The sequence below is a fragment of the Naegleria gruberi genome (assembly GCF_000004985.1).
Source record: "Naegleria gruberi genomic scaffold NAEGRscaffold_31, whole genome shotgun sequence".
Lineage (NCBI taxonomy): Eukaryota > Heterolobosea > Eutetramitea > Acrasida > Naegleriidae > Naegleria > Naegleria gruberi.
Window position 1 is genome coordinate 1 of NW_003163296.1, and position 11,177 is coordinate 11,177.

Genomic DNA, 11,177 nt, shown 5'->3' on the forward strand with positions numbered 1-11,177 from the left:
CATTTGGAATTGATATTAAAAAATTATCAACACAAATAGAAAATGAAAATGTTGAAGATTTTTTAAAAGAATTTGAAAAACATAAAATTTATTCAATTTTAATAATTAAAGATGAAAATAATTCCAATAGAAGAATTACAAAAATTAAAAATATTTTTATTGGATTTTGTGAATTATTTTATAATTATGAATTTGAAGAATTAAAATGTAATAATTATATTGAAAATATTAAATTTAATTATAATTATATTTATAATATTGATTTAAATTATAATAATAATTATACTAAATTAGTTAAAAATAGAATTGGTAAAATATTTTCTAAAAATAATATTTATTGTAGTTTTAATAGTAAATTACAATTACAATATTTATATGGTGATATTGATTTTAATATAAATGTTAATAATTTTAATAATTTAATATTTGATCCTTTAATTATGGATTGGATAACTGATACAAATATGGAACATGTTCCAAAAAAGTCAATTTATGATTTATATAATCATTATTTTAATAATAATTTTAATAATAATTTAAATAATAATTTAAATAATAATAATAGTGATAATAATTCTAATGATACAAGTCAAAAAGAGAATAAAGAAAGTAAAAAGAAAAAATCTAAAAAGAACTCTCAATCTAATAGTCAACAATCTAATAATAATTCTAATTCCAATTCATCCAATAATAATAATATCAATAATAATAATAATAATAGTCAAAAACAAGAAAAAGAACAATTTAATGAAATGTATGAAAATATAAATGAAATTCAAAATGGAAATAATTTATATATGAATATAAAAATAATAATTAAATTATATGAAATGATATTAAATTTAAAATTATTAGAACCATTTATAAAAGAATGTAAATTAACATCAATAATATCAAATATGGAATGGAATGGAATTGGATATAATCCAAATCAAGTAAATGAATTAATTAATATAATTGAAAATGAAAAAAATGAACAAACTTTAATTTTACAAGAATTATGTAATATTAATAATTATTCACATAAAAAAATTAAATTAACAAATAATAATGATATTGCTTTTATTTTATTTGATATTTTAAAAATGAAACCACCACAATTAACTATTAAAAAAGGAAATAGATCTACTAAAAAGGATGCTTTAAAAATATTAATGATTGAATATCCAAATTATAAAAAAATTATTGAATTAATAATTTTATTTAGAAAAATACAAAATATTTCAACTAAATTTACAATTGATTTTTTTAATAAATATATTTATCAATATGATTATAATTTAAATAATTTAAATAATAATAATAATATAAATAATATAAATATAAATAATTCAAGTAATAATGTAAATAATAATATAAATAATAATATAAATAATAATATAAATAATTCAAATAATAATAATATAAATAATAATAATAATATAATATATTTAATACATTCAACACAAGAACAAAATTCAACATCAACAGGTAGAATTTCATGTAAAGAACCAAATTTACAATCATTACCAAAACCATTAACTTTTTATAGTGAATATAAAAAAGGAAATTTAACATTTAATACAAGAAGTGTAATTAAAAGTACAAATGATAATCAAATATTATTATCAGCTGATTTTTCACAAATTGAAATTAGATTAATTGCACATTTTAGTAAAGATCCAATTTTAATATCATTACTAAAAAAGGGAGGTGATATATTTTTAGAAATGGCTAAACAAGTATTTAAAACTGAAAATGTAACAAAAGAACAAAGATCACAAATTAAAACATTAACTTATGGTATTTTATATGGAATGGGTGATGATAAATTATCAATTGAATTATTTAATTCTATAAATAGAATTGAAGATGCTAAAAAATATAAATTAAATTTTTTTAATCAATTTAAAAATATTGAAATATTAAAAAATGAAATTGAATTTAATTTAACTAAAAATGGATATATTGAAACTATAAATGGAAGGAGAAGATATTTACAATCAATTTATTCAAATGATTTAAATGAAATTTCTAAAACTAAAAGACAATCTTTTAATTCAACTATACAAGGATCAAGTGCAGATATAATTAAACAATCAATTATAAATGTACATTCAAATATTATTAAATTTAATTTAAATATTAATTTAATTTTACAAATACATGATGAATTATTATTTCAAATTGATAAAAATCAAATTTTACAATCTTTTAATATTATTAAAGAATCAATGGAAAATTCTTTTAATTTACTTGTACCAATACCTGTTAAAATTATGATTGGAAATAATTGGGGAAATATGAAGGAAGATTTTAATGAATTTTTATAAATTATTTAATAATAAAGATGTGTTTTTTAAAATGATAATAGCAATTGTCAAGTTGGTAAAATTCAAACTCGTCCAAATTATCAGTGGGCAAGAAAGAACAATGTCTGTCCATTATGATTCTTTTTAAGAGATACAAATGGTAGAATTGCTGCTTTCTGGCAAGAGAGCATGATGTTAATTGTTTTGGGAATGATGAGAGATAAGCCATATACGATAATCATGTCCAGTAGCATATAATATTGAGTTGTGTTAACACCTTGTGATATTCGCTCAATAGTGGCTCAACTGGGAAATCTCTCATCATGTTGTAATGCAAAATTCCACTTACTGTTATAAATGGTTATAAACATGAACAGAATTCAAAGAGCAAAATGATGCACAACAAAAGAAGTCAAAATGCTGTAAATGGATGGAAATTTCTATGCCAAAATTGCTTGTTATCTTTTATGTTTTATTAAGCTGAGAATGAACATGAATTCGTTAAATTTATAGACCATCAAGCATGCCAATAGATGAAAAACGGACCAAATATTTTATTGAGAAGTCCCCATTTGGCAATCTATGTGGCATTCTTAATTTTGAACATGTGCTATCATTATTTAATAATCGAAAGACTATACTTCCTTTTTATTTCAGGTACGGCTGGCTTACATTGAAGATATAAAAATAGCAAAATTAAATAAATCAGTACGACATCTTATATTCACGTGTACTCACACTCAGAAATAACCAATGGCATAGATACTTACGGTAAATATCTTAACTGTGTACACGTTTAATTTTTACAGAAGACCAGTATGGAACGTATTGGTTGAGGTATTAATAAGTTTCAACATTCGGTCATGCATAAATTTCAACAATCCTACCCCTTTCACACTAAATATCATAAAACTAACCGTAGCGCGGTCGTATATGTACCACTTACCCTAAGTAAGGTTAACAACATATATCGATTAACACTGTTCCGGTACCGTATTCGTTACCAGCATATTAATGAAGTATTTGTATCAGTATACATTATACTCCATACATCCACGACACTATTGACTGAATATTTAGCAGTATTTTGAACAACATTCTTTATATGTCGTGAACATAAGTTTCTGATAACATAAAATAGATTACCTGATTTATATGGAACAAAAGCTGACAAATCATGGAAGGGATGTTGGCGTTAAAGATTAGGTGAGGAAATCTCAATGTTTGGAATGATGGTATTCTGCGTTCTTAGAAGCTTGTCGTAGTGGTTTTGTGTAAAATAATCTTTCCTTTTTACTTTGTTGTACCAAAAAGTTGTTTCATTGCATTTTGATTAAATTTCTTTCTTCAAAAAATATGTTCATTCTCAAAATCTCTTCAAAAGCATCAAAGTTATTAAGCCGTGTTCCTGAAAACACCCTTAACAAAAAACCACTTTTAAAAACTAGTAATTTAATTAACAATCATCAACTTAAACACTCAAGTAATCAGATTTTGCTTCCATTAGAAGAAGTAAACATTTTTATGTTGATAAAACTATTTTATTTCCATTATTGGAGGGAACAGGTAAACAATTATTTTTTGTTCGTCGTCCTAGATGGGGAAAATCACTATTATTATCAATGCTTCCATCCTATTATGATATTAATAAATTGTCCAAGATCAGAACATGCTTTATTTAATTCAACCCAATCATTATTCTTGTTAAATAAGATTGTAAATGATAAACATTTCAGAAATGTAATTCTAAAACAAGAAGAATAAGTGATATTACCATTTTATATGATAGTAATAATACTGTAATAAGTAAGAATGTATTTGCTACATTACCAAGTATTGTATCCAAAGATATTATTCAAAAATTACTTTCAAAAGATTATGTTTCAGTTACAGAATATATTTATCCAACATTAAATGTAAGGGAAATTATTAACCCATCATTAAATGAAAAATATCAACAAATAATTCATGATCATACTTTATCATTTATGTATTATTATGGAATGATTACTTTGACAGAAGAGTCATCAAAACAATTAACTCCAACACAATTATTAATTCCAAATGAAATTACAAAAGTTCAATATTTAAAACAATTAACAAGATTAATTTCTTTAAATCAAAATGTATCATCTATTATTAATGATCCAACACAAGATAATTTGAAAATCTTACTTTCTACAATTATAAAAAAACAAGAAACTATCAATGATAACTCAATGTCTGATGGAGAATTACAAACAAGTATTGAATCTGCTTTAAGAGCATATTATTTATTTGGAAACAATGCAGAAAAAGAATATCACGTTATCAACAATTCCAACTTGAATGTGGAGATTATCAAACGTGATGCTGATCTTGTGATTAGAACTTGTAAAAAAGTTGTAATCATTAAATTCAAATATATTAGACCAAATTCCTTAACAAAATATGAAAATATTAAGTATTGGACTCCACAAATACATAAAAATATATTTAAAGATTTATCTAAATATTCAGATGAAGAATTATTGGAAATGGAAGTAATTACAGATACTAAAGAAAAAGTATTAGTAAATTCAATTTTAAACTCTGCAATTTCTCAAATGAAACAATATAATGATCAATATGAGATTGATAATTCAAAAACCATTCATAAATTTGTAGTGTTTCAAGTTGGTTGGCCATTGATAGTCAGAGAGGTGTTTCTGGTATTGTTTCAACATTTTTCATCCTTATATTTCTCAGTTCTTGTTGAAATACAGTTTATGATTCCAATCCAACACACAACGTTGTTGCTAGAGGGGATATGACTTCTTTCTTTCTTCTTCAACTGGGTGTTGTCTCTGTGTGTTGGATTGGAATCATAAACTGTATTTCATCATCGAATTGTTGTTCTGCAACTTTTTCTTCTTCTATCAAGCAAACTAATAAATTGATCATGCTAGTAATTACCATATCACACTCTCTCAAGTATTCCAAGGGATTGTGACAACTTGCTCCATCTTGTCATAAATTGTGTCAGAGTGAAAGCATTTAATGAATTGGTAGAGTCCATCATTGTCATCATTGTGCGTATCACAAAGTGAAACCAACATGTTGAAGAGACAAAGTGGTTTGTTTTTGTCTTCTTCAATTTATAAGAGTTCAAGCTCAGTTAAGTAAATAATTCAGTAAAGTGAATATTGAAATTGCTCAAGAAGAATTATCTCAATACGTATTTATTGCTACTACAATTACAGATTAAACGTGCTCAATAAATTAAACACTTCTATGAGGGTTTGGAAAATGTTGTAAAGGAAGCATCACGTTTCGGAAATTAATCAAACACATTCATATAGATATTGACAATAAACTATTCTCTCCGAAACGTGATTAAAAAAAAATGGAGAATGATGAAACATTGATAGAAATTGAATGTGATGGTACAATAACACTGGAACATAACGGTCAATTAATAACAATCAATGCACCAACCGGACATCAAACATTTAAATTAAAAATCAAAAATAATCAAAACAAAACACCTAAAATCACAAGTAGTCCAAATGTCATTTTCAATGATGATGATAACATTATTAAAACAATTGTACAATCCAAATTCAAAAATGAAAAATTGGTGAAAAAGTACGGATGGAGATGTGATAAAGAAAAAAAAGTCCAATTTTTCACATTCACAAGTTCACAAGATGGAAAACTGTATGTGGTTAAAGTTTTCAAAAAGGAGGGATTTACTTGGGAAAGAGATTTCATACGAGAAGTTTCTTATGTGATTAATATAAGTCATCCCAATATTGTCAGGATTTATGAGGGAGATACATTTACAATTAACGATGTAAAATTTAATTATTACAAAATGGATTATTATACTCATGGCTCTCTTGAAGCATGGGCAAATGAAAGGACAAATCTAAATGAAAAAAGTTTATTAATGATAATGTTACAATTGGTCAATGCTGTAAAATTCATTCAAACTAGAAACATTATTCATAGAGATATTAGACCAGCTAATATACTAATTCAACATATTAATAATAATGATGGAATACCAATAATTGCTCTTGCTGATTTTGAATATGCTACCAAACCAGAAAATTCTTCAGTTAAAGGAAGTATATGTGGAACTCCAAACTATGATCCAAAAATTATAACTCATGGATATTCTTTTAATAGTGATTGTTATTCTATTGGTAGAACAATGTTTGACTTGATTGTTGAGAGTACAAATAATGATAATTCATTATTTGATGATGATGATAATGATCTCAATTCAACCATAAAAGATGATGATAGACCTAAAATAGAAGATTTACTTGAACAAAATATCATTTCAGAAACATTTGCTAAATTAATTTTCAGTTTGTTGGAAGATAGTATTGATCTAGATATATTATGTATCAAGTTACTACAATTATTACAAAAATATATCAAATGGACCGAATATATTAAAGATGAATATATATTAAGTATTATACAATCTAATGTTTATATTGAATTCAAAGTAGTTGAAGAAGATTATACTAATTTTGAATACATTTCAGAACAATCTAAAAATAATTACGAATTCAAAAAAAAATCAGTACAAAAGAATGGACTTGTCATTCAATATTTTACAAATGAAGATAAGAATAATATAGAATTGGTAAAATTAGCTTTCAATAATAATTATAATTCACTTCAATTTGCATCAGAAGAAATAAGAAAAAATTTCAAATTAATGCAAGAATTTTCAGAAAAAGAACCATTATGTTTAGAATATATATTAGATGTTAATAACATTATATATAAACTGAATATGAAAAATCTAGTACAGAAAAATGGATTGGCACTTCAATATGCTACTGAATCAGATAAAAATAATATTGATATTGTAAAACTAGCTGTAAAACAAAATCCACAATCATTAAGATATTCCAGTAAGGATATTAGAGAAAATTTTTTACCATATTCTCTTAAAAGTATATTTGATATTTTTCGAAATTATTCAAATGAATTCACAAAGAATAAGAGAATAGTATTAGAATCTATCAGGGAAAATGTATTAGCTTTTGAATATGCTGATATAGTTTTCAAAAATGATTTTGAATTTATTTGTGAGGCTATTAAATACAACAATAAGATATTATCCTATCTATTTAAATTGAATGATATGGAGGATATTCAAAATATAGTGGATTTAATTGATAAAAGAACCAACAATTTAACTCTAAACAAATGTCCGAGTAATGAATTAATCAACTTTTTAAAAAAAATGAAACAATTAACTTTACTTGATTTTATTTATAATATTGGTGACGAAGGTGCCAAATTAATAAGTGAAATGAAACAATTAACTTCACTTGATATTAGTGAAAATAATATTGGTGTTGAAGGTGCCAAATATATTAGTGAAATGAAACAATTAACTTCACTTAATATATGTAGAAATGAGATCGGTGTTGAAGGTGTCAAATATATTAGTGAAATGAAACAATTAACTTCACTTGATATTAGTTATAATAAGATTGGTGTTGAAGGTGCCAAATATATTAGTGAAATGAAACAATTAACTTCACTTGATATTAGTGAAAATAATATTGGTGTTGAAGGTGCCAAATATATTAGTGAAATGAAACAATTAACTTCACTTGATATTAATTATAATAAGATTGGTGACGAAGGTGCCAAATATATTAGTAAAATGAAACAATTAACTTCACTTAATATACGTAGAAATGAGATTGGTGTTGAAGGTGTCAAATATATTAGTGAAATGAAACAATTAACTTCACTTGATATTAGTTATAATAAGATTGGTGTTGAAGGCGCAAAATACCTTAGTGAAATGAAAACGAAAACAATTTATTGAAATTCAATAATTTCATCCTTATTGGTACATTAATTTCTCTCAAATACCATTAGTGAAATTCATTAATTAACTTCACTTGAATTCATTATAATAAGTTGGTGATTAATTCCTTATACATTATAAAATCAATACAATCTATTTTCACTTCTTTTCCATAGAAATAATATTGGTGTTGAAGGTGTCAAATACATTAGTGAAATGAAACAATTAACTTCACTTGATATTAGTTATAATAAGATTGGTGATGAAGGCGCAAAATACCTTAGTGAAATGAAAACGAAAACAATTTATTGAAATTCAATAATTTCATCCTTATTAGTTACATTAATTTCTCTCTTTAAAACCATTGAAGTATATTCATTAATAATTTCATTTAAATTCTTATTAACTTGAATGATTAATTCCTTTTTAACATTATCAAAATCAATAATTCTTTTTTGACCTCTTTTCCAAACAAGATAAAATCTATAAAAAGCACTTGAATAAGCAATATTAAAAGCATCCATTACAGAATCTTCATACTTGTTAATAAATGATTTTAATTTACCTTCAATTAACATTTTTAAAATCATTTGAGTAATATTTAAAGAAACAACAGCCATTGGAAATGATTGAGTTTGTGATAGAGAATAAATATCTTGAGTTGTTTTTTCATCACTATAAACAAAGAATAATAATTGTAAAATACCTAACATTCCAACTCCTCTTAAATCTGTTTTTGGATCATTTCCTTGAAATCCAATGGCTTCCCAATGTGCTCCAATAGATGGACAATTTTGTTTATCTCCTGTTATTTTTTTATATATTGTAAATAATTGTCTTTCATGTTGTTCAATTTCATGATTTAATGGTATTTGTGTTAAGGCTATTAAAAATTCTTTTTCCTTTCTTATATTTTCATTATCTGTCTTTGAAAAACATGAAAATATTTTACTAAACATGGAATTTGATGATGAATTTGTTAATTTATCTCTTGCTACTTCTATTTCTGTTTTCATTTTAATTGAGTTATAATATTTAATAGTTTCATCATAACTAATATTTAATTCTCTACTATTTAATTCACTTATTTGAACTGTTTGTTGTCCATATTGTTGTTGTTCTCTTAATAATTGTACATCATCCCATTGTTTTTTAACATTTTCATAGGCTTCATTCATATCTTCTTCTTCAATTTGTATTGTTTCATTAGTAATAGTAGTATTTGTTATATTGTTATTAGTTGTATTAATAGTTATTGCTGATGTTGTATTATTGTTATTGGTTAGTAGTGTTAGTAATTTTAATTTGTTCTAATTGTTTAAATTCCTTAGAAATATCATTAGCAGATTCATCCCTATTTGATGTTTGATTCTTTGAAAATTCTTCATCCCAATTATAAGGCTCTTCATCTTTTTCTTCATTAAAATCAATATTTAAGTCATCATCATTCAATTCGTCAACTTCCTTATGGTGGAGATCCATTCTTTTTTTTGTAGTTTTAAATTCAAGTTTGGCGCCAAAATTGTGACTCTTTGCAGGAACACTGTAACAAGAGAAATAACAATTTTATAATTTTGTAAATGATATATTTTATTATATTAAATATTAGTAGTAGTAAAATAACCCAATTAAATTCCTTATTATTCTTATTTAAATATTATTTAAATATTAAATTATTTAATAAAATTAAAAGATTGATGTATTTGTTTAAATAATAATTCAACATTATTATTAAAAGATTTAGAAATGGTATAAGTAGAAATAGAATAAACCATATTATTATATAATAAAGAAGATACCATAAAAGTAAAAGAAGGATCAGAAGTATTCATAGTATAAGTAGAAGTAAAACAATCATGTCCATTATTTAATTGATGAATATATGAATCTATTATTTGTATAGATGAATGTTCTAATAATTGTAATGATGTTTCTTTAACATCTTGAATATTTTTAACATTGGATGGTATTGGTTGTACTGATACCATTGTTTCTAATGTTAATTTATTTAAATATTCAATTATTTCATCATTATCATTTATATTACTATTATTACTAGTAGTAGTATTACTGGTAGTAGTGGTAGTGGTGGTAGTATTACTAGTAGTATTAGTAACAAAAGATACAACTGGTTCTTGATGTGAAAATTGATGAATCATTTGATTACATGGTACTGTTTTCTAATATATTATTATTATTATCAACAATATTACTATCATTATCAACAATATTATCAATATTATTAATAAATTTCAAAGACATTGCAGTTGAAATTGCTTCAGATTTAAAATCATTAAATAATTCCTTTTTACATTTACAATTTAAAATATAAAAATTATTTAAATAATTAAAAATTAAATCTAAATATTCATTATCTTGATCATTATAATTAATAATATCACATAAATAATTTAATTTATCAAAATTATTACCCATATTTAATAATTTAATTTCTTTTACAATATCATCTTTATGATATCTAACTAATGATAAATTATTTTTAAATACATATAATAAAGAAGGTAATAACATTTCAATTTCATCTTTTTTTAATATTGCTTTACCATATATAGTAGGTTTAATTATTTTTAATGTTTTTAAAATATTTCTAATTAAATTAATATTAAAATCATGTATTGTACCACTTCCTAATGAAACTAAATGTTGTACCATATAACATTTAAATTCTTGTGATATACTTGCTATATATGCTTTAATTGTATTATTACTATTTATATCAAATGTTATTTCTATACCTGGTAATCCATTACTTAATTGAAACATTTCTTGTTGTAATATATTTATACTTCCAACTGATTGTTGTTGTAATAATTCTAAATTTTGTTGAGAATATTCAATTGAATCAAAATTCATTATATTTTCTTCAATACTAATTAATATTATAACAGGTGATTCTTTATCTATTATTATTATAATATTATATTGTAATGTAATATTATATTTAATATGTTATATTTAATATGTTATATTATATATTGTAATATGTTATATTTAAATGTTATATGATATTTAATAAATTGTAAAAATAAAAAACATACTATTATTATCAATTAATT

At 23.2% G+C, this 11,177-nt stretch overlaps 3 protein-coding genes across 3 annotated transcripts; 1 reads left to right on the forward strand and 2 right to left on the reverse strand.

Moving 5' to 3' along the window:
• Positions 1-5,655: 5,655 nt before the first annotated feature.
• Positions 5,656-8,118, forward strand: NAEGRDRAFT_68813 (uncharacterized protein; the record flags this gene model as incomplete). The annotated part of the gene is made up of 1 exon (XM_002675789.1): positions 5,656-8,118. One exon carries the CDS (start codon positions 5,656-5,658, stop codon positions 8,116-8,118), a length of 2,463 nt encoding a protein of 820 aa, XP_002675835.1.
• A 287-nt stretch (positions 8,119-8,405) lies between these two features.
• Positions 8,406-9,278, reverse strand: NAEGRDRAFT_68814 (uncharacterized protein; the record flags this gene model as incomplete). The annotated part of the gene is made up of 1 exon (XM_002675865.1): positions 8,406-9,278. One exon carries the CDS (start codon positions 9,276-9,278, stop codon positions 8,406-8,408), a length of 873 nt encoding a protein of 290 aa, XP_002675911.1.
• Positions 9,279-9,773: 495 nt separating this feature from the next.
• On the reverse strand, positions 9,774-10,259 carry NAEGRDRAFT_68815 (uncharacterized protein; the record flags this gene model as incomplete). Its single annotated transcript, XM_002675866.1, has 1 exon — positions 9,774-10,259. The coding sequence occupies one exon, from the start codon at positions 10,257-10,259 to the stop codon at positions 9,774-9,776; it is 486 nt and encodes a 161-aa protein (XP_002675912.1).
• Positions 10,260-11,177: the final 918 nt, after the last annotated feature.